This window comes from Entelurus aequoreus, linkage group LG04, assembly GCF_033978785.1.
Source record: "Entelurus aequoreus isolate RoL-2023_Sb linkage group LG04, RoL_Eaeq_v1.1, whole genome shotgun sequence".
Lineage (NCBI taxonomy): Eukaryota > Metazoa > Chordata > Actinopteri > Syngnathiformes > Syngnathidae > Entelurus > Entelurus aequoreus.
Genome location: NC_084734.1, coordinates 24,838,935 through 24,864,222, shown reverse-complemented (window position 1 = coordinate 24,864,222; position 25,288 = coordinate 24,838,935). Strand labels below are relative to the sequence as shown.

Genomic DNA, 25,288 nt, shown 5'->3' with positions numbered 1-25,288 from the left:
TAAATGATAATAAACACCTCCAAGTCAACTACTAGTAACATCACTATGAGCCCGTTGACCTACTAGAAACTTAAACTGCAGCTCAGCTCGCTCGCAGTCCTGGTTTGAGGTGAAGGCTAATTACCTCTCAGTTCCAGCCACATCAACCCCTTCTGAGCGCCTATTTTCAGGTGCTGGGAATATTGTAAACAAGAAAAGAACCAGAGCATGTACACATGCTAACCTTTCTTCATTACAACTGTTAGTCACTCACTGGAATGAGTAGAATTGGTTATTGTGTACTGTGTTGGACTGGATGTTTATTTTGCACATTTTAAAAGCAATACTTTTACTGAAACCCACTACTACCGACCACGCAGTCTGATAGTTTATATATCAATGATGAAATCTTAACATTATAACACATGCCAATACGGCCGGGTTAACTTATAAAGTGACATTTTAAATTTGCCGCTAAACTTCCGGTTTGAAACGCCTCTGAGGATGACGTATGCGCGTGACGTAGCCCGGCGAACACGGGTATGCCTTCCACATTGAAGCCAATACGAAAAAGCTCTGTTTTCATTTCATAATTCCACAGTATTCTGGACATCTGTGTTCGTGAATCTGTTGCAATCATGTTCAATGCATTATGGAGAAGGAAGCTGAGCAAGCAAAGAAGAAAGTTGTCGGTGCGAAATGGACGTATTTTTCGAACGTAGTCAGCAACAACAGTACACAGCCGGCGCTTCTTTGTTTACATTCCCGAAAGATGCAGTCAAGATGGAAGAACTCGGATAACAGAGACTCTAACCAGGAGGACTTTTGACTTCGATACACAGACGCCTGTAGAGAACTGGGACAACACAGACTCTTACCAGGATTACTTTGATTTGGATGACAAAGACGCAGACGTGCTACTGTGAGTATGCAGCTTTGGCTTCTAAACATTTGATCGCTTGACCGTATGTGCGCAACTTTTTTTTGCGTATGTACGTAACTTTTTAAAAATATATAAGCTTTATGAACCTTGGGTTAGGTGAACGGTCTTTTGGGCTGAGTGATTGTGTGTGTTGATCAGGTGTTTGAATTGTATTGGCGTGTTCTATGGAGCTAGGAGCTAGCATAGGAGCTAGGAGCTAGCATAACAAACACGCAGGTGTTTTTATGCAGGATTAATTTGTGGCATATTAAATATAAGCCTGGTTGTGTTGTGGCTAATAGAGTATATATATGTCTTGTGTTTATTTACTGTTGTAGTCATTCCCAGCTGAATATCAGGTACCGTGAGTATGCAGCCTTGGCTGCTAAACATTTGATAGCTTGACCGTATGTGCGCGTCACGTACGTAACCTTTTAAAAATATATAAGCTTTATGAACCTTGGGTTAGGTGAACGGTCTTTTGGGCTGAGTGATTGTGTGTGTTGATCAGGTGTTTGAATTGTATTGGCGTGTTCTATGGAGCTAGGAGCTAGCGTAACAAACACGCAGGTGTTTTTATGCAGGATTAATTTGTGGCATATTAAATATAAGCCTGGTTGTGTTGTGGCTAATAGAGTATATTAAGGCTGAAACGACGCGTCGACGTAGTCGACGTCATCGGTTACGTAAATACGTCGACGCCGTTTTTGTGCGTCGACGCGTCGCATAATTACGTCACACTACCGTCATGGCGGAGCGCAAAGCAGACTGTGCGAGCGAGGGGAAAAACGCACGCCAAAAGTCGTCAAAAGTGTGGGAGTATTTCAATACACAGCCTAATAATGTTGTTGTATGCACACTGTGTCGAGCGGAAATGGCATATCATAGCAGCACAACGGCTATGAACGAACATTTGAAAAGAAAACCATCAACTAGTCAATCGTCCGCGTTAGCATACGTTGTCATCATTACACAAAAACATGAATGTGTCATTTGTATCTACTAGGGGTGTAACGGTATGTGTTTTGTATTGAACCGTTTCGGTACGGGGCTTTCGGTTCGGTACGGGGGTGTACCGAACGAGTTTCTAAGCTAAAGCTAACTTTATCTGCTAAAGTCTTAACAAGTTGCTTTGCTTGTCTGCCTCTGTCTCAGCACGCAGCATTGTCCCACCCATACAACCATCTGATTGGTACACACGCAGCATTGTCCCACCCACACAACCATCTGATTGGTACACACGAAGCATTATCAGCCAATCAGCAGTGCGTATTCATAGCGCATGTAGTCAGCGCTTCAGCGTCGAGCAGATAGGTGTTTAGCAGGTGAGCATCAGGCAGCGGACTCTCCCCAAATGATAATAAACACCTCCCAGTCAACTACTAGTAACATCACTATGAGCCCGTTGACCTACTAGAAACTTAAACTGCAGCTCAGCTCGCTCGCAGTCCTGGTTTGAGGTGAAGGCTAATTACCTCTCAGTTCCAGCCACATCGACCCCTTCTGAGCGCCTATTTTCAGCTGCTGGGAATATTGTAAACAAGAAAAGAAGCAAAGCAAGTAGACATGCTAACCTTTCTTCATTACAACTGTTAGTCACTCACTGGAATGAGTAGAATTGGTTATTGTGTACTGTGTTGTACTGGATGTTTATTTTGCACATTTTAAAAGCAATACTTAATGTTTACAGTGCTCCAGAATATTTAGATTGGCACTTTTTTGTATTGGATGTTTATCTTTATTTTTGCACATTTTAGCAAATAAGCAATACTTTCACTTTTGTTGAAATGTTTACACTGTTGTTACAGAATATTTCGTTTTGCACTTTTTTGTATTGGATGTTTATCTTTATTTTTGCACATTTTAAAGCAAAATAAGCAATACTTTTACTTTTGAAATGCTTATACTATTGCAGAATATTAAGATTTGCACTGGATGTTTACTTTTATATTTGCACATTAAAAAGCAAATAAGCTACTTTTAATTTTGTTAAATGTTAAAAGTTTTAAATGTTTACATTGTTACAGAATATTTTGTCATGTTGTTGTCAATGTTGACTGAGTGGCCATACTTTTTTTTTTGTAAATAAAAACCATGCCTTTTGAAAAAACTGGCCTACTTTTATTTTTTCATCTTCATTTTAAATAATAATTTAAAAAAAAATCGGTAAAAGGAAAAATAATCTATAGATGAATCGAAAAAATAATCTATAGATTAACCGATAGAAAAATAATCGTTAGCTGCAGCCTTAGAGTATATATATGTCTTGTGTTTATTTACTGTTGTAGTCATTCCCAGCTGAATATCAGGTACCGTGAGTATGCAGCCTTGGCTGCTAAACATTTGATAGCTTGACCGTATGTGCGCGTCACGTACGTAACTTTTTAAAAATATATAAGCTTTATGAACCTTGGGTTAGGTGAACGGTCTTTTGGGCTGATTGATTGTGTGTGTTGATCAGGTGTTTGAATTGTATTGGCGTGTTCTATGGAGCTAGGAGCTAGCAGAGGAGCTAGGAGCTAGCGTAACAAACATGCAGGTGTTTTTATGCAGGATTAATTTGTGGCATATTAAATATAAGCCTGGTTGTGTTGTGGCTAATAGAGTATATATATGTCTTGTGTTTATTTACTGTTGTAGTCATTCCCAGCTGAATATCAGGTCACCCCCGGCTCTCACAGCATCTTCCCTATCTGAATAGCTTCAACTCCCCACTAGTCCTTCACTTGCACTTTACTCATCCACAAATCTTTCATCCTCACTAAAATTAATGGGGAAATTGTCGCTTTCTCGGTCCGAATCTCTCTCACTTCATGCGGCCATCATTGTAAACAATAGGGAACTTTGCGTATATGTTCAACTGACTACGTCACGCTACTTCCGGTAGGGACAAGCCTTTTTTTTATCAGATACCAAAAGTTGCAATCTTTATCGTCGTTGTTCTATACTAAATCCTTTCAGCAAAAATATGGCAATATCGCGAAATGATCAAGTATGACACATAGAATAGATCTGCTATCCCCGTTTAAATAAAAAAAATTCATTTCAGTAGGCCTTTAATGTTTACAGTGCTCCAGAATATTTAGATTGCCACTTTTTTGTATTGGATGTTTATCTTTATTTTTGCACATTTTAGCAAATAAGCAATACTTTCACTTTTGTTGAAATGTTTACACTGTTGTTACAGAATATTTCGTTTTGCACTTTTTTGTATTGGATGTTTATCTTTATTTTTGCACATTTTAAAGCAAAATAAGCAATACTTTTACTTTTGAAATGCTTATACTATTGCAGAATATTAAGATTTGCACTGGATGTTTACTTTTATATTTGCACATTAAAAAGCAAATAAGCTACTTTTAATTTTGTTAAATGTTAAAAGTTTTAAATGTTTACATTGTTACAGAATATTTTGTCATGTTGTTGTCAATGTTGACTGAGTGGCCATACTTTTTTTTTTTTGTAAATAAAAGCCATGCCTTTTGAAAAAACTGGCCTACTTTTATTTTTTCATCTTCATTTTAAATAAAATAAAATAAAAAATAATCGGTAAAAGGAAAAATAATCTATAGATGAATCGAAAAAATAATCTATAGACTAACCGATTAATCGAAAAAATAATCTATAGATTAATCGATAGAAAAATAATCGTTAGCTGCAGCCTTATTCGGTACACCCCCGTACCGAACCGAAAGCCCCGTACCGAAACGGTTCAATACAAAACACGTACCGTTACACCCCTAGCAGATACAAATGACACATTCATGTTTTTGTGTAATGATGACAACGTATGCTCACGCGGACGATTGACTAGTTGATGGTTTTCTTTTCAAATGTTCGTTCATAGCCGTTGTGCTGCCATTATAGGCCATTTACGCTCGACACAGTGTGCATACAACAACATTATTAGGCTGTGTATTGAAATACTTTCACACTTTTGACGACTTTTGGCGTGATTTTTCCCCCTCGCTCGCACCGCTCGCATCGTCTGCTTTGATCGTCTGCTTTGCGCTTCGCCATGACGGTAGCGTGACGTAAATATGCGACGCGTCGACGCACAAAAACGGCGTCGACGTATCTACGTAACCGATGACGTCGACGCGTCGTTTCAGCCTTAGGTGGAACGTCTTGGTACATCTGCAGCTCTCTCTCCACTCGTTTCTTGATGGACATGGAGCTCTGTTATTTCGCGGTTATTTCAAATTTTTTTGTAAAGTGAAGCCACACTTTCGACCGCCGACGCCCGCTATCCATGCTTGAGCTTGACTGACTCACTCGGCTATGCTAACACTTCCGGGGGTGGGCGCTTCTTCGTTGGTGTTCAGCGGCTTCTTCTTCCGGTTCGGCGGACATATTTTTTTCCGGTCGGCGGACTAAATTGGCGTGACAGAATCGAAAATAGCAATCGAAATTTAAACTTTTGAACGATTCCAGGAGAATTGGAAAGTTAGTCACGGTTCCAATCGATACTCAATACCCAACCCTACCTTTAAGATTCCTATTGATAAATATAATAATTGAATAGTTTAAAGTAGAAGGAGCATAATAAGAGTAATATTGGAACGAGTGAAACAATACCTCTAACTCTAGTACGAAAAATTATAGTTATTGAATAATTGTTTATTTAAAAATACAGCTAGAAGCATGATGACTTTTAATGTGGTGTAACGCTCTTTCCCAAATCGATTTGATTTAGATTCATTGGGTTCTAATGGGCCTAGGCCAGGGGTGTCCAAACTTTTACCACTGAGGGCCGCACACTGAAAAATCAAAGCACGCGGGGGCCATTTTGATATTTTCTTCATTTTCAAAACCAATACAATATACACTTTTTTTTTAAACCTTTTGGGCTCGCTCAAGTTAGGTCCTACGGACCCAGAAGGGTTTCAGTCTTATAAAAGGTTAAAAATAAGTCACCCAATTTTTGGGGGCAAAAATACAAAATATACAATATTTTTCCCAAAAAGATTTTCTAAGTGGAATATTTGATGTGAAGTAATTTCATCCCTAAATACGTCAATAATTCATAGCAAAATTGATTTTAATTTATTATTATTATTATTATTATTATTATTATTATTTTTAGCAAAGGCAGGTGTTTTTTAATTCCACTAAAAATTTTAATAATAGTCAATATAATAATTAGTATAATTAGTATTAGTATATAATTTGTATGTATTTAAAAAAAAATCATTTTCACATTTCTCGTGTTTTGTTTGTTTGTTGTATTTGTGTCCTTTTTGTCCTTAAATCAGTCAATAATTCATAGCAACATTGATTTTGACTCTTTTTTTTTTTTTTTTTTTAAATCGTGTTTTTAGCGTCAATAATGCAACTTTTTTTCTCGTTGCATTTCACCTATTTGCTCTTTTATTCCACGTTTTAACGTTTAAAAAAAAAAAGTTTTAGTATTTTTAGAATGATGTGCCGCGGGCCAGTAAAACATGAGCTGCCGGCCGCAAATGGCCCCCGGGGCACACTTTGGACACCCCTGGCCTAGGCGATATATAGATTTTATCGATATTTTTGAGTTTTTTGTTGCAGATGATATATATATATATATATATATATATATATATATATATATATATATATATATATTGCATACTTTTTGCCCCTGGGAGCTTCCAAAGCTTGCGCGTCCCCCTTACTTAGCGGCACACCTAGCAAAACATGGCTAGTGCTAACGAGAGTGAGACGTTTATGCCAAGGAAAAGTGTTGTCAGTATTTTGGTTTTGCAGCATCTAGGGATGTATATTGTTCAGATTTTATCGATTTTCGTGATCGGTGCCCGTATTTATCAGTACTCTTATCGGTACTACAGGTATATGTAATTAGTGTAAGTAAAGATGTGGGAAAAAATATTTTTTCATTAGCACAAGAGGTTGCACACCTCCACAACATGATGTAACATCTCAAAGCAGGGAAGTCTTTAAGGCTGCAGCTAATTATTATTTTTCTATCGATTAATCTATAGATTATTTTTTTCGATTAATCTATAGATTATTTTTTTCGATTAATCTATAGATTATTTTTCCTTTTTACCGATTTTTTTTTTTTAAAATTTAAAATGAAGATGAAAAAATAAATGTAGGCCAGTTTTTTCAAAAGGCATGGCTTTTATTTACAAAAAAAAATTATGGCCACTCAGTGGACGGTGGTACAGGGGTTAGTGCATGTGCCTCACAATACGAAGGTCCTGAGTAGTCCTGGGTTCAATCCCGGGCTCGGAATCTTTCTGTGTGGAGTTTGCATGTTCTCCCCGTGAATGCGTGGGTACTACTCCGGCTTCCTCCCTCCTCCAAAAAAAAACATGCACCTGGGGATAGGTTGATTGGCAACACTAAATTGGTCCCTAGTGTGTGAATGTGAGTGTGAATGTTGTCTGTCTATCTGTGTTGGCCCTGTGATGAGATGGCGACTTGTCCAGGGTGTCATTCGGGCAGCCTATCTCAGCTGCCCGAATGCAGCTGAGATAGGCTCCAGCACCCCCCGCGACCCCAAAAGGGACAAGCGGTAGTAAATAGATGGATGGATGGATGGATGGATGGCCACTCAGTCAACATTGACAACAATATGACAAAATATTCTGTAACAATGTAAACATTTACAACTTTTAACATTTAACAAAATTAAAAGTAGCTTATTTGCTTTTTAATGTGCAAATACAAAAGTAAACATCCAGTGCAAATCTTAATATTCTGCAATAGTATAAGCATTTCAAAAGTAAATGTATTGCTTATTTTGCTTTAAAATGTGCAAAAATAAAGATAAACATCCATACAAAAAAGTGCAGAACGAAATATTCTGTAACAGTGTAAACATTTCAACAAAAGTGAAAGTATTGCTTATTTGCTAAAATGTGCAAAAATAAAGATAAACATCCAATACAAAAAAGTGGCAATCTAAATATTCTGGAGCACTGTTAACATTAAGTATTGCTTTTAAAATGTGCAAAATAAACATCCAGTCCAACACAGTACACAATAACCAATTCTACTCATTCCAGTGAGTGACTAACAGTTGTAATGAAGAAAGGTTAGCATGTCTACATGCTCTGGGGCGAGGCTGGTTCTTTTCTTGTTTACAATATTCCCAGCAGCTGAAAATAGGCGCTCAGAAGGGGTCGATGTGGCTGGAACTGAGAGGTAATTAGCTTTCACCTCAAGCCAGGACTGCGAGCGAGCTGAGCTGCCGTTTAAGTTTCTAGAAGGTCAACGGGCTCATAGTGATGTTACTAGTAGTTGACTGGGAGGTGTTTATTATCATTTGGGGAGAGTATGCTGCCTGATGCTCACCTGCTAAACACCTATCTGCTCGACGCTGAAGCGCTGACTACATGCGCTCTGAATACGCACTGCTGATTGGCTGGTAACGCTTTGTGTGTACCAATCAGATGGTTGTGTGGGTGGGACAATGATGGGTGCTGAGACAAAGGCAGAAGGAGCAAAGCAGCTTGTTAGACTTTAGCTTAGAAACTCGTTCGGTACACCCGCGTACCGAACCGAAAGCCCCGTACCGAAACGGTTCAATACAAAACACGTACCGTTACACAAATGACACATTCATGTTTTTGTGTAATGATGACAACGTATACTCACGCGGACGATTGACTAGTTGATGTTCGTTCATAGCCATTGTGCTGCTATGATAGGCCATTTCCGCTTGACACAGTGTGCATACAACAACATTATTAGGCCGTTAATTGAAATACTCCCACACTTTTGACGACTTTTGGCCTGCTTTTTTCCCCTCGCTCGCATCGTCTCTTTGCGGTAGTGTGACGTAAATAGTCGACGCACAAAAACGGCGTCGACGTATTTACGTAACCGATGACGTCGACGCGTCGTTTCAGCCTTAGAAGTCTTTTAACGTCTACTTTTTAAGTCTTAAACAAGCCAACTATGTTTGCTAATGAAGTTGTTTTGTCATCATCTTGTAAAAGGCACACTGATCCATCATTGTTTCTATTCATTACAATTACACTTACCTGGAAATATTATTTTTGTTTAGCATTCATGTGCAACGCACAGACCTTTTTTTACATGATATACCCTATCAAATGTATCATATAAATCAATACAATTAATTAGCATGTTATGTGGTAGTGCATTTTGTAACAATAGAAGTAGTTTTGTGTTTATGTTGCATGGTGACGGACCGGAGGCTATATTGAGTGTTGACAGCTATCGACCATGTATGTCTGTGTATCGTATTTTTCAGACTATAAGGCGCACTTAAAATCCTTTTAATTTTCTCAAAAATCGACAGTGCGCCTTATAACCCGGTGCGTCTAATGTACGGAATCATTTTTGTTGTGCTTACCGACCTCAAAGCAATTTTATTTAGTACATAGTACCAGTAGAGACCAAGAGATATGTGTAGACTGCAATATGACACCAGTAAACAACACCAACATTTTAAATGTTCCATTGAGAATATAGAACGCAGATTTTTGAGCACTCAGTGCTCAAAAATCTGTCAAAATGTTTTAGTACGACTTTGGTAAGCTATGAAACTGCACAACTTGATTGATTGTCGGCGCATTACGGCTAATGTAGTCAGACATACGAGTATTATTATGGTGTGTGTGTGTGTATAAGGACCGCAAAATGGCACCCATTCGCAGACATATAATCTGTTGTTTTGATTTGCAATATTATGCAAAAACAACTTTTATTACCTTCTGATATCTGCTGATCTGTATTTGGTAAGTCCCGAAAATTTGCACGTGTCCGCGCGAACACCGTAATCGATTAGCTTCTTTTTCTCTATCTTCTGTTATAGGTAGGGTTGGGTATCGTTTGAATTCGAACGATTCCGATTCCGGTTCTTTGTTTCGATTCCGATTCCTGACGATCCTCGATTCCGATTCTTTTAAGAGGCAGGGTCAAAAAAAAGTTTAGGATATTTTAACTGAGCTAGCTAACCTACAGTCTTTCTGAATGAAATAGTCTGACATTCTCCATCAATTTTAATTCTATTAACTTTTTATGAACTTTACTATAAATTCCTCACAGGGCTGTTTTCAACTAGAATATAAATATCAAATCTATGAACTTGAATATAAATATTATAAATTATGAATACATTTTCCCAGGGGTACACTTTCCTCAAGAGAGCTTTATTTTTGAAAACCTCATGAAAACACATTTACACACACAAGTGTATGATGCTGCAGGTACTTAAAAATGTTACCGTGCTCCCACTGATGGGCTAACCTGGTGCAGAAAAGCTAAGAAACAACTTGCAAAACCCAGTCCAGATTAGCAGCAGGTACAGTATAAAATCAGAGACAGTTCTTGTTTAGGAAAATGATTGTTCATCAGGATGCGTGAGCGTTCTGGACAGATAGTGTCTCCTGCTGTGGAAAATACACGTTCGCTGGGTGTGGAAGAAGCTTGAACGCATAAATAGGAGAAAGCTACATCTAAGGCTGAAACGACGCGTCGACGTAGTCGACGTCATCGGTTACGTAAATACGTCGACGCCGTTTTTGTGCGTCGACGCGTCGCATATTTACGTCACACTACCGTCATGGCGAAGCGCAAAGCAGACGATCAAAGCAGACGATGCGAGCGGTGCGAGCGAGGGGGGAAAAGCATGCCAAAAGTGGTCAAAAGTGTGGGAGTATTTCAATAAACGGCCTAATAATGTTGTTGTATGCACACTGTGTCGAGCATAAATGGCCTATCATAGCAGCACAACGGCTATGAACGAACATTTGAAAAGAAAACCATCAACTAGTCAATCGTCCGCGCGAGCATACGTTGTCGTCATTACACAAAAACATGAATGTGTCATTTGTATCTGCTAGGGGTGTAACGGTACGTGTTTTGTATTGAACCGTACGGGGCTTTCGGTTCGGTACGGGGGTGTACCGAACGAGTTTCTAAGCTAAAGCTAACTTTAGCTGCTAAAGTCTTAACAAGCTGCTTCGCTCCTCTGCCTCTGTCTCAGCACGCAGCATTGTCCCACCCACACAACCATCTGATTGGTACACACGCAGCATTGTCCCACCCACACAACCATCTGATTGGTACACACGGAGCATTATTAGCCAATCAGCAGTGTGTATTCAGAGCGCATGTAGTCAGCGCTTCAGCGTGGAGCAGATAGGTGTTTAGCAGGTGAGCATCAGGCAGCGGACTCTCCCCAAATGATAATAAACACCTCCCAGTCAACTACTAGTAACATCATTATGAGCCCGTTGACCTTCTAGAAATATAAACTGCAGCTCAGCTCACTCGCAGTCCTGGCTTGAGGTGAAGGCTAATTACCTCTCAGTTCCAGCCACATCGACCCCTTCTGAGCGCCTATTTTCAGCTGCTGGGAATATTGTAAACAAGAAAAGAACCAGCCTCGCCCCAGAGCATGTAGACATGCTAACCTTTCTTCATTACAACTGTTAGTCACTCACTGGAATGAGTAGAATTGGTTATTGTGTACTGTGTTGGACTGGATGTTTATTTTGCACATTTTAAAAGCAATACTTAATGTTTACAGTGCTCCAGAATATTTAGATTGGCACTTTTTTGTATTGGATGTTTATCTTTATTTTTGCACATTTTAGCAAATAAGCAATACTTTCACTTTTGTTGAAATGTTTACACTGTTACAGAATATTTCGTTTTGCACTTTTTTGTATTGGATGTTTATCTTTATTTTTGCACATTTTAAAGCAAAATAAGCAATACTTTTACTTTTGAAATGCTTATACTATTGCAGAATATTAAGATTTGCACTGGATGTTGACTTTTATATTTGCACATTAAAAAGCAAATAAGCTACTTTTAATTTTGTTAAATGTTAAAAGCTTTAAATGTTTACATTGTTACAGAATATTTAGTCATGTTGTTGTCAATGTTGACTGAGTGGCCATACTTCTTTTTTTTTGTAAATAAAAGCCATGCCTTTTGAAAAAAACGGGCCTACATTTATTTTTTCATCTTCATTTTGAATAAGGCTGCAGCTAACGATTATTTTTCTATCGATTAATCTATAGATTATTTTTTTTCGATTAATCAGTTAATCTATAGATTATTTTTTCGATTCATCTATCAATTATTTTTCCTTTTACCGATTATTTTTTATTTTATTTTAGTTAAAATGAAGATGAAAAAATAAAAGTAGGCCAGTTTTTTCAAAAGGCATGGCTTTTAGTATTTACGTAACCGATGACGTCGACGCGTCGTTTCAGCCTTAATTTTGAATAAAAAAATAATCGGTAAAAGGAAAAATAATCTAGAGATTTATCGAAAAAATAATCTATAGATTAACCGATGAATCGAAAAAAATAATCTATAGATTAATCGATAGAAAAATAATCGTTAGCTGCAGCCTTAGCTAGATCTGACAGCAAAGGATAAGTCTTTTGTTGGTTCCACCGAACCACCACCATGCAGCAGGGTCATCAGACATAAGTATTGGTGGAACGTCCTGGTACATCTGCAGCTCTCTCTCCACTCGTTTCTTGATGGACATGGAGCTCTGTTATTTGATGTTACATTAATCTACAAAAAGTGGTTGCAACTTGAGAGTAGGGCTGGGCGATATATCGAATATACCGTATTTTCCGCACTATAAGGCGCACCCAAAAACCTCCAATTTTGTCAAAAGCTGACAGTGCGCTTTATAATATGGACCAATATTGAGCCTCCAACAGGTAAAAGTTTCAATCAATCAATCGCAACTATGGTAAGCAGCCGCCCCCGTAGAAGAAGAAAAAGCGCGCGGTGCATGCTGGGATATATGACTATGCGAGGCGTGCCGTTTCATTTCCATTTGTTTGTTTATGTAAAGACCCCAAAATGACTCCTATTAAGAGACACGCTTACGACGCAGAGTTTAAACTTAAGACGATCAGTCGCGCAGTAGAACACGGGAATAGAGCAGCAGCGACACTGACTCGATTAATGACGACTTCGACGAGACGGATGCCGTATCCGCCCAACTGTTTAATTCGGACACTGAAGAAGAAGAATTTGAGGGATTTGTGGATGAGGAATAACTTCATAAAGTGAACTTTACATGTTTATTTTGTGTGTTGTTTTGTGTGACATTAACGTTTGAGCAACGTTGAGTTATTGATATATTGTTATTGTCTGCACTATTTCGAGTGTTACTATATTGTGATTGCACTAACGTTTCATTTACCGTAACAGTATCACTGTTTTTTACGTGTTTATTGAATCAGGGAAAAGTTCCCCTCCACCATGTGATATAAATGTTGCACTACATGTTATACCTTGCTGTTGTTAAAAGATAAACAAAACACCACGTCACTGACTTTACCTCGGGGAAAATAATAAAACAGCTGTTTATTCATTTTGGGAGTGAACAGAGTTGTCAGAACGCTGGTTTGTAATCTATTAATAAAGTTTGACTGACCTATCTGACTGTTTTGTTGACATTCCCTTTAGCGCAGCTCCATCTAATGGATGCATAACGTAACCCCAGCCTCTACTGTAGCGTCTATTTTATGCGCCTTGTAATGCAGTGCGCCTTATATATGAACAAAGTTTTAAAATATGCCATTCATTGAAGGTGCGCCTTGTAGTGCGGAAAATACGGTACTCGATATATCGCGGGTCTTTCTCTGTGCGATATAGAAAATGACTATATCGTGATATTCAAGTATACGTTCTCACGCAGTTGCTTTTAGCTGCGGGTATTACACTACAGGCGTTTTTCTCACGCTTTCTTGTCTCTCCTTCGCATAGAGACGTAAAACAAGCGCACCTTCGATATATCTATCGATATACTCTAGGGATGTCCCGATCCAGGTTTTTGCACTTCCGATCCGATACCGATGTTGTTTTTGCACTTCCGATCCGATACCAATACTGGCCTATCCGAGCATGTATTAAAGTTTAAAGTTTGTCAGATTCATGTTGAAAAGGGTTTTAGTACTCTTGATGACAACTAGCCAGCTGAATTAGGTGAGTTTGAATAATACACCTTGGTAACAAGAAACTGACCTGTTTATTCAAGGATAAACACAAAATAGACAAAATTATACATGACAAACAGAAATGGCATCATTGAACTAGGGCTGGGCGATATGGCCTTTTTTTAATATTGCAATATTTTAAGGCCATATTGCGATACACGATATACAGTGTTTCCCACACATTCATGTATTTGTGGCGGCCCGCCACGAAATAATTACGTCCGCCACAAGAAAAGAAAAAAAAACATTTTTTTAATTTTTTTTTTTTTTTTTTTTTTTGTCCTGTCCAGCTTCTCAGGCAAATCATATAGTTGATGTAGATGCCCATATAGGCTGATCAGATTTACTTTACAAAAGATAAGTGTAGGATACTTCTCTTGTTGCCTTATTTGTATTTGACCACTACTGTTTTCTGTTTATTTGTTACTGACTGTGGCAGGACACCTCTGCCTCTGTTTCACTTTATGTTGCTGGTAAATAATTTGGTTGTAGTAGTAGGCTAAAGTTAAATTATTCAGTATGCACTAATTAAAGGGGCAGAGCTTTAAGAGACATTTTAGCTTTTATATTTTATAAGATATATTTTTTGTAAGAACCACAATTAATAAATATATTTCAGTGAATAACTTATTGTTCAAATCTGTATATAAATATGTACATAAAGTGTTGTAATTATATTGTAAAATGGATGAATGGATGGACGTTTAAAACAAAACTGTTATTATTAATTAATAAGTATACATTTTTTGAGCCTTTTTAGAGAAAATCATATCATTGTAGTAAATTATGCAAATTACTCGATGATGTCATGTTGACCACGCCCATAGCCATGCCCCCACCGCCACAGGTATCTTGGCAGTTTATGGGAAACGCTGATATATATCTCGATATTTTGCCTTAGCCTTGAATTATCACTTGATGCATATAATCACAGCAGTATGATGATTCTATGTGTCTACGTTAAAACATTCTTCTTCATACTGCATCAATATATGCTACTTTTAAACTTTCATGCAGAGAAGGAAATCACAACTAAAAAAAGCACTATTTTTTTCATACGGTGTTGATCTGGAAATGTTTGCCTCTGCATTTTGATGGTGTGGGCGTGGGACACCGAATGGAGATGTTGACGTGCGGGGTTTCAAGCACTCTTCATTCTCTAGCAGGGGACTTTTCAAATGATGCTACATATTAGCAGTGCTGCTACTTTTTGTAGCAACGCTTTTGCTCCACACTTGACAAATTACGGTTGTCTGTTCGACATATTCCCACTTGAAGTCAAACCACCGCCAGACCATGGACCCCCTCTGTTCTTTGGGGGAATTAATTAATTCTTCCTTCATTCGTATTACCATTCGCACGGCTGTGCTAGCATCACAGCTAACGTTAGCCATGCTGCTACCTCTGCTGGGAGAGGGCGTATACGTATTTGACGTACGACGTGACGTGTGTAAGAAGGTGCGCATGCTGTCTGTGAGGAGACACAGGAAAGAGTGAGAAGAGCCTGTCGTGTAATGCCAGCGGCTAAAAGCAACTGCGTGAGAACGTATACTCAAATATCACGATATAATCATTTTCTATATCGCACATAGACAGCTGACATTTTTACCGGTAACTTTTAATTCACATGCCGTCTTAACGGTTAGGACACAGACCTGTGGATGTGTTGAAGGTGTGCTGGATAATGCGGAACGGAAATTGGGGAGCAGCAGAAAAGTGAAATGTATTATTTAAATTGGTGCGTTGGAAAACACGGACCAGAGTTTTTTTAAAAACTGGATCTGTATCGGCATTTTCCCATGCCTTGCCGATACGCATTTTTTGGCAAATATCGGCGGCCGATCCGATCCAAATATCGGATCGGGACAACCCTAATGTACTCGATATATCGCGGGTTTGTCTCTGTGCGATATAGAAAATTACTATATCGTGATATTCGAGTATACGTTCTCACGCAGTTGCTTTTAGTTGTGGGCATTGCACTGCATGTGTTTCCACTTTTTCTTGTCTCTCCTTTTCACAGAGACATAAAACAAGCGCACCTTCTGACGTCACGTGTGCAACGTCACACGCTCCCGCGGAGCAGACAGGTAGCGACATGGTAACGTTAGCTGTGATGCTAACGGTGCGGTGCGGGTGGTAATACGAGAGAGAGAAGGTGCAAATCTGGTAACAAATGGAGGAATAATTAATTCCCAAGAAAAACAGCACTGGATCCATCGTCTGGCGGTGGTTTGGCTTCAAGCGGGAAAATGTTGAACATTTATGCGGCAAAAGCATTGCTACAAAAAGTAGCACCTACTGTTAATGTAGCATCATTTGAAAAGTCACCCGCTAATGAATGAGTAGTGCTTGAAACTGCATGTCAACATCTCCGGCCGGTGCCACACCAACAAAATGCCGAAGCAACTATTTCCAGATCAACGCCGTATGAAAAAAAAATCAACAACAGAAGGAGATAATGTCCGCAGTAACCTACCACATAGCGAAGGACATACACTATTTGATTTCCTATTATGCAGCTAATTTTTATTTGACAGTTATTGAAATATCTTGTGTGACCTCATGCACAAAAGTGCACTTTATTTGTTTTAAAATATTGTAGTGGCGTTCTGTACAAAAAGTGCACTTTTAATTTAGTGTTGTTTTGATACTGTATGTCATCTTAGTGACATCATGCACATAAGTGCACTAATAGCTTGTTTTAAAATGTCTCTGACAATCTTGCACTTTCTGTTTTGGAAATGACATGAATGTTTGTGCCACTGATTAATAACTCTTTAATAAATACAGTTTTGGTAAATTGACTTAGTTGTGATTTCCTTCTCTGCCTGAAAGTTTAAAAGTAGCATATATTAATGCAGTATGAAGAAGAATGTTTTAATGTAGACACATAGAATCATCATACTGCTGTGATTATATGCATCAAGTGTTAATTCAAGGCTAAGGCAAAATATCAAGATATATCGTGTATCGCGATATGGCCTAAAAATATCGAGATATTATAAAAAGGCCATATCGCCCAGCCCTAGTTGCAAGTCGCATTTTAAAACACCTGACTCACAGCTTTTATTTTTAGAAAGGTGCAATACAGACAATTGGTGTGGGTATTAGTCAAATAATTATACTCACGCCAATAGTTGTCCTTCATCTTTGTCTTGCTGATTATTTGCACATCTTAGGTGGAAGACAATGCAGAATTTAAAGTACCAGAAAGGGGACATGGTGATGGGTCGCTGGCCAGGTAGCAACCTTTACTATGAAGTCAAGGTGCTGGGCTTCAACACCAAAAGTCAGCTCTTCACGGTTATCTACAAGGATGGAACTGAGCTGGAACTCAGGGAGCAGGACATCAGGGTAAGATCACAACATATTTTTGTGATAATTATCAGGTATATTTTGCAAAGAGATCTCCACATTTCTATTTTAGCAATGAGCTCTCATCTCTTTTCTGCCAACAATCAGAGTTCTTTTGGCTTCCAGTCCGGTTCCCGCTCTCGTTCCCGTTCCCGTTCACCAGGCCGCCGTCGCAGCCGCTCCCGGTCCCCAGCAAGAACCCCACGGCGCTCATCCTCACGTGCTGCAGCGGCCATCGCTGCTGCAGCAATAACAGAGAGTGCACACTCATCACGCAAAGAAACGAAGCTTAAGGACATGGTTGAAGTCAGACTCCTTCCTCTGGTAAGCAGAACAGCTAGCTTCTTGCTCTCTGGCCACGTACGGTTCCTGTCAGAAGTTTACATACACTTATAATGGGAAATATCCATTCTGTCAGTTAGGGCTGCACGATTTTGGCAAAAATTTACAAATGTTTCTCTGGCATGAAATATTTATTGAACTGATTAACTTTCAGGAAACAAAAGAACATTCAAATTGTCATTCGAGTTGAGTGAGCAGCAGGAACTTTGCTTATTAAGTATAACAAAAAAATGTGGTTATCTTTTTGTAGGGATGATGCTCGAAACCGGTTTTCCCGGTTGTTCGATAAGAAAAGAACCGAGTCCTCGGACTCGAATCCCTTTTTGAGAACCGGTACCCGTTATCAAGACCACTATAGTTAAGAAAAAGAGTTGGTTCTTTATTCGAATCACTGGGAACGACTCCCGTCCCGACAAGAAATGCCCCGTGTGACATCACAAGAAATGGCACATAATGTCTTTGTGACTGAACTACTGTATTGGTCCCGACTGGGAGAATAAACACAAATACTAATTAATTCAATAAAAAATATATAAATATGTTTTTGTATCTATTTTTGGATCAGACTTGTTGTTTGCTCTGATTTAACTAATCAGATTACATATGTACTAAAAAAAACTCTACCGACACTTTTTTTTCAAATCATTTTTGAGTTTGAGGATAAAAAAATAATTTAACGTAATTTACGTGATGGTACACATTATTTTTACAGTACCTCATATTCAAACTGCATTTTAATTTACTTTTATTGAATATAAGCTACAGTATTTTGAGTTTTTAAAAAACTCCACAATCTCGGTCACCGCTTGCCGTTTGCCAAACCAATGGTGAGAAGCACTGATGCATGCAACTAATCAAAGAATACAAAAAAATAATATACCATTTGAAAGGGTTGTTTAGTAAATGTTAACTTGAAAGTCTGATAGTATTCATTACACCACTGATACTTTGTTTATTGCAGAATTAAGTTTGTGATAACAAGCAGAATAGCAATATTAGGGTATTGTTTTAAGCAAATTATATTTATGCAGGCAAATAATGACCTGTAATTAATCATCTAGATCAGTGGTCGGCAACCCGCGGCTCTAGAGCCGCACATGTGGCTCATTAGCGACACCTTAGTGGCTTCCTGGAGCTTTTTCCAAAAATGTATGAAAATGAAAAAAGTTGGGGGGAAAATTATTTATTTTGTTTTAATATGGTTTCTGTAAGACACATAAGAGACACACTTTCCTTATTGTAAAGCCCACTGTTTAATATGTTTGTGTTCATGCTTCACTAATGAGAGTACTTGGCGAGCTGTGTTTTGTCCGACTAATTTCGGCGGCCCATGAACGCATTGTAGTTTTGTGGCCATTTCCATTGGTGTTTTAGAACAAGACAGTAGCTGACATTTTGTTAATTATTTCTACTGTTTATATTTTGACATTGAATAGTTGAATCATTTTGAAACATAAACAACATGACTGCCCCCAGACACCTGGCTTTTTTCAGTCTTTTTCATTAAGTTCAAATCACATGCCTGAGAAAGGCAAAATGTGTACATTTAATAACAAATTGTTATTATTAATTAATAGAGACATAATTGTTCTTTTGTTTAGTATTAACATATGTTTTCTTGTATTATATCGTTTTGCTGTAGATTTCAATTGTCACATAAACCTCACCTGTGTTCCTTTTAGTAAATGCCTTTTTGTGAAGTCATATCTTTCCACTTGTTTGCATTTTATGAAGTTACTTATGAATACATTTCATTTAATAAATTTAATTTGGTAACAAAAGCTTTGTTCACTTACTGTGGCTTAGTGGTTAGAGCAGGGGTAGTGGCTCTCGAGCCAGATGTGGCTCTTTTGATGACTGCATCTGGCTCTCAGATAAATCTTAGCTGACATTGCTTAACACGATAAGTAATAAATAATTCCGCTGGTAATCACAGTGTTAAAAATAATGTTCAAAATATAAAACATTCTCATGCATTTTAATCCATCCATCCGTTTTCTACCGAACCTTTTCAAGAAGTTGCATTAATGGTATTTATATATTATTGGTTAGCTTCAGATTAACAATGCTATTAAATAGAATAAGAGACTTATTATACTCTAAAAAGGTTGGTCTTACTTAAAAATGCACGCATTTAGTTGTATTCAGTGTTAAAAAATATTATATGGCTCTCACGGAAATACATTTTAAAATATTTGGCATTCATGGCTCTCTCAGCCAAAAAGGTTCCGACCCCTGGGTTAGAGTGTCCGCCTTGAGATCGGTAGGTTGTGAGTTCAAACCCCGGCCGAGTCATACCAAAGACTATAAAAATGAGACTCATTCCCTCCCTGCTTGGCACTCAGCATCGAGGGTTGGAATTGGGGGTTAAATCACCAAAAATGATTCCCAAGCGCGGCCACCGCTGCTGCCCACTGCTCCCCTCACCTCCCAGGGGGTGATCAAGGGTGATGGGTCAAATGCAGAAAATAGTTTCGCCACACCTGATGTGTGTGTGACAATCATTGGCACTTTAAGTTTTTTTTAAACTTTAAAATAGAAAGTGCGGTAAAATTTTGTTTTACATAGGATGAATAATCGTAATTAATAATTGTGATTTCAATATTGATAAAAATAATCCTGATTATTATTTTGGCCATAACAGTGCAGCCCTAATTTTTCGTGTTGCCTTGTGATGCAAAAACAGTGAAACACACTTTCAATGGACCTCAGACTGAATCCAAAGTGACTCCACAATACCCAACGAGAACCTTTTTTGGCCACAAGTTCAAGTGGGTGAATCTCACCATTACCACTTAGGATGGGTATCGTTTACATTTTTACTAATTTAGTAAAAACAACTTTGTTCATAAACAGTGCTTGTTTATTTTTAAGATTAATTGTGCAGCCCTCCTGTTAGTCATCAAAAAGGGTTAACTTAACGTTAACTTAAAGGCGAAACATTTTCTAAGACAAACTAAACAGTCCAGTTGCGATTGATTGAATGCCCTGAAATTACAATGACCTGGATTTATGAGAACATTCATAGACAGAAAAGGGTTAACTGTTTTTTGACCACTGTCATGTTCGTGCTCTAAGTTCCTCATTTTTGTCTCTTTTTGTCCCTGTCCATCTCCATCACAATCCCTCCTTTGATTGTTTGGACAACTTAAGGCTGCTGAGAACAATAGCAACAATAAGCATGACAATAACACGGCTACGAGACAAAATGAGGTGAGTCCACTCGTCCTCAGTGTACACCACCGTGTAAACGATTATTGTTGAATCAAATTTTGTAACCGCAACCATTTTGATATAGCCCTTGTACCTTATCATTAAGGTACAAGGGCTACTAGGTCAGTGATTCTCAAAAATGTGGTACGCGGGCTCCAGCAAGTGGTACGCCAAATAATTAATTTATTAAATATTTAAACACAGGGACGGCGTGGCGAAGTTGGGAGAGTGGCCATGCCAGTAATCTGAGGGTTACTGGTTCAATCCCCACCTTCTACCATCCTAGTCACGTCCGTTGTGTCCTTGAGCAAGACACTCCACCTTTGCTCCTGATGGGTCCTGGTTAGCGCCGTGCATGGCAGCTCCCGCCATCAGTGTGTGAATGTGTGTGTGTGAATGTGGAAATAGTGTCAAAGCGCTTTGAGTTCCTTAAAAAGGTAGAAAAGCGCTATACAAGTACAACCCATTTACCAGTTTTACTGTTCAAACTGTATAATGTCACAGTAGCCAAAAATACTATACTTGTTAAATAAAATATCTGCCTTGTTTTTAATGAATACTTAGGCCTACGATGCTACTGTATTTTAATGTTTGTCATTATGGGGGTACTTGGAGAGCCAAGTATTTTCTGATGTGGTACTTGGTGAAAAAAGTTTGAGAACCACTGATCTAGGTATTATCAATGTGGCAATCTTAATTTCCCCTCGGGGATTAATAAAGTACTTCTGATTCTGATGATTGTCCGTTAACACACATTGATATTGACCTGATTGATTTCTCATATGGGGATGAAGTACAAACATTTGAAATAGTTTAGAAAAAAATTACAATAGAATGACATGACAATGAACTTTCTTCTTTTTAGTAATGAAGGTAATTACTTTGACAGAATGACCACCAAAAGCTCTGTTCCAGAATGTTTGTCTGCATGTGAATAGGCTTTGAGGTAAGGTAGAGCTACTGGAATGTCATGAGGTACGCATGTTACTGGGGCTGTGTTTTCTAGCTGACAATGATGCGAAGGCTGGGTGATTAGGCCCAAAAGGGTGTACTTTCTGGTTAAATGGTTTTATATATGTAACCAGAAAGTACACACTTTCTGGATAAATGTTATCAGGGTTGTGTGTTGTCTAGCTGACAGAGAGGCGATGGCTGGGCGATTAGACCCAAAAGGGTGTACTTTCTGCTTAAATGTAAATCACCATTCAACCATGTGACATGTTACACCCTTTTGGGCCTAATCGCCCAGCCCTAGCCTCTCTGTCAGCTAGACAACACAGAGCCCCAGTAACATGCGTACCTCATGACATTCCAGTAGTTTTACCTCATCTGAAAGCCTATTCATAAGCAGAAAAACATATGCCAGGGTACATGTTGTATACCAGGGCTGCCCACACTTTTTCTGCAGGCGAGCTACTTTTCATTTGACCCATTCGAGGGGATCTACCTCATTCATACATAAAATGTATATTAATTTATTTATGAAATATGTTTTTAACATGTTAAAGGTGTTTAATAATAATACAAGCATGTTTAACACATATAGATTCATTTATTTTATGAAGAAAAGAATATACGTTGGTTTATTACGTATTGGGACCTTTACTGTTCCTAATATACATAAACGACATGTCATCGGCATGCGACTGTGAATTGTTTTTGTTTGCGGATGACTCTGCCTTGCTGGTATCCGGCAAAGACAAGTCACAGGTGGAGAAAATCCTCAGTGCTGAGCTCTGTAGAACTTGCACCTGGCTCGCTGACAACAAGCTTGGGTAAAACAGAATCCATCCTGTTTGGGTCCCACATCAACCTCAAGAAAGTCAATGACTTCACCATAAAAGTGGGTGACATTGTTATCACCAGGAAAGATGAGGTCACCTACCTAGGTTCCATTCTAGAGGCTAACCTTTCCTGTGATAAAATGGCAACCAAGGTCATCAAAAAAGTTAACCAACGAACGAGATTTCTCTACAGAATCTCCTCTCTGGTCAACAAAAGCACCTTGAGGATTCCGGCGGGAACTCTCGTTCAACCCTTTTTCGATTACGCATGCACCTCCTGGTACCTTGGAACCTCCAAAACCCTCAAATCTAAACTCCAAACATCTCAGAACAAGCTAGTCAGGTTACTGCTAGACCTCCACCCCAGATCCCACCTCATTCCTACCCACCTCTCTAAAGTGGGCTGGCTCAAGGTGGAGGACAGAGTTAAACAACTAGCACTGAGCCTAGTCTATAAAATCCGCTACACCTCCCTGATACCGAAGTACATGTCAAACTACTTCCTTAACTTAAATGACCGCCATAACCACAACACCAGGGGGAGCTCCACTAACCACGTTAAACCCAAATTCCGAACTAACAAAGGTCTTAACTCATTCTCTTTCTATGCCACATCAATGTGGAATGCGCTCCCAACAGGTATAAAAGAAAGGGCATCTCTATCCTCCTTCAAAACCGCAATAAAAGTTCACCTCCAGGCAGCTACAACCCTAAACTAACACCCTCCCCGGATTGCTAACAATCAAATGTAAACAATCAAATGCAGATACTTTTTCTTATGCCTTCTGATCTCTCTCTCTCTCTCTCTCTCTCTCTCTCTCTCTCTCTCTCTCTCTCTCTCTCTCTCTCTCTCTCTCTCTCTCTCTCTCTCTCTCTCTATGTCCACTACTTGATTCTCTCTCTCTCTCTCTCTCTCTATGTCCACTACTTGATTCTCTCTCTCTCTCTCTCTCTCTATGTCCACTACTTGATGTCCATATCCTAACCCCCCCCCCACCCCCCCTCCACACCCCTGATTGGAAATAATGTAAATAATTCATTGTGATTATCTTGTGTGATGACTGTATTATGATGATAGTATATATGATAGTATATATCTGTATCATGAATCAATTTAAGTGGACCCCGACTTAAACACGTTGAAAAACTTACTCGGGTGTTATCATTTAGTGGTCAATTGTACGGAATATGTACTTCACTGTGCAACTGTAGTGGATTGTCCAAAGCTTAAGCAGGCAACAAAAGTAGTTTAGTACAACAATTTTATTTACCCATTATCAGAAGTGCAGGTTGAATTGAGTTGGCCGTGCAGACAAACCACAAGTTACTCCGGAGCCAACAAGACACACACAAGCCAAAATCACTCACGAGTTCCGGTCTTCTGCCATTTTTTATATGTCTGTTGTGCGTCATCGTTCCTTATCGAGTGCGTCAATGTCTTGTTTTGCTTTTCCTATCTGTTCCATAACAACTCGAATCCTTTAGACAGTCAACACATTCTGTAGACAGGTTGGCACGACTTAATATTTACTTTTGTCCCACAACTGGTCCATTCAATGGCACAAAATACAAGAGTATTGAAAATGAGCGGACATTCTTAAAAGACAAGAAATATAGGTCAAAAGGTCAGAAATTCTACTACATACCCGCCTTCCAGGGTCTTAAGACCCTGGACCAAAACAATTTCTGATATAGACCACTAACTTAAATCTCTACCGCAGATAGAGGCAAAAACCTCAATGTTTTTATACGAGGCAAAAATTCCGTCTATGACCCTCCTTCAGAGCGATCGCTGTTACCAGCCTGCAGTAAAACCATCTCACAGAACACAATTAGTGGCCTACCCTTTGATTTAGTAAGGGAATAACAAATACTTTGATCATGAACATCATTGAACATAAATAGATGAATGTATATAGACTTATGACTGTAAGACATTTGCAAAAATATTTTTCCCGGCATTTGCAATGGATGTAGTTACCAATATTGTTAATTACCAATTAATTTTGAACACACAAGTGAATTTCGTATGAGTCCATGTTCGATTAGTGCTCGTATAGATGGCTCGGTGGTGCCTCAGGCTGGTGGCCTGCCGACACCTCGTTGGGCTTTTGGCTGCCTTGGTAAAGAAAGAGATCCACTCAAACAGTCTGTCTCTGTCTCTTCTTGGGGTGTGGTTCAGTCCATTGGGCAGACTGTTCAGTGGCATGTGCGTGCTGGCCGAAATTGGGGAAAACTCAGGTAGAGTTGGAGCTGTTGGGGCTTTGGGGAAGGCTGGGGCAGAGTATGGGGCGTGGGGCTTTGGTCCAGGCCCTCGGCTTGCTTCAGGCCTCCTCGCTGCTTCGGCACTCCCGACACTTCTTTCCACAGCTGCTGGAGTCCCGGTGGACACATTGGCTGGCAACCTTAGTTGTTCTCGTCATCGCTGGCAAGGTGTTGTCTCTCCTCTCGGTTCCTTCCAGTCAGGTATCGGGTGTTGGTCCTGGATCGGCTTTGACCGTGCCCCTCTTAGCGAGTGCAAGGGATTCTGGAGTGGCTGCTTTCATCCTCAAATCTGCACAGAGGAACTGGCACACAAATTCTACATTTTGCAAACTTACCATTTTGGTCTCATGGTCTTTCCACCTTCCTAGGAAGCTGCTGGTCCTGAGAAGTGCTGATCTTGTGACTGAAGAAGATTAACCTGTTTTCTTAAATTAGGTGCCGTTGTTTGACCTAATCTTTTTGGGGAAACCATG

The 25,288-nt window shown here is 39.1% G+C and overlaps 1 protein-coding gene across 4 annotated transcripts in view; it reads left to right on the top strand.

Annotated features, from left to right (window-relative positions):
• Nucleotides 1-25,288, top strand: part of lbr (lamin B receptor) — a 63,181-nt gene that overhangs the window by 12,776 nt on the left and 25,117 nt on the right. For 3 of the 4 annotated variants that reach the window (XM_062044422.1, XM_062044420.1, XM_062044419.1), the window contains exons 2-4: nucleotides 17,037-17,211; nucleotides 17,320-17,535; nucleotides 20,707-20,766. In XM_062044422.1, coding sequence (XP_061900406.1) covers nucleotides 17,047-17,211; nucleotides 17,320-17,535; nucleotides 20,707-20,766 — 441 coding nt within the window. In that variant the 5' untranslated portion in view covers nucleotides 17,037-17,046. The remainder of the gene's footprint in view (nucleotides 1-17,036; nucleotides 17,212-17,319; nucleotides 17,536-20,706; nucleotides 20,767-25,288) is intronic. The other variant, XM_062044421.1, reaches the window with a different exon arrangement.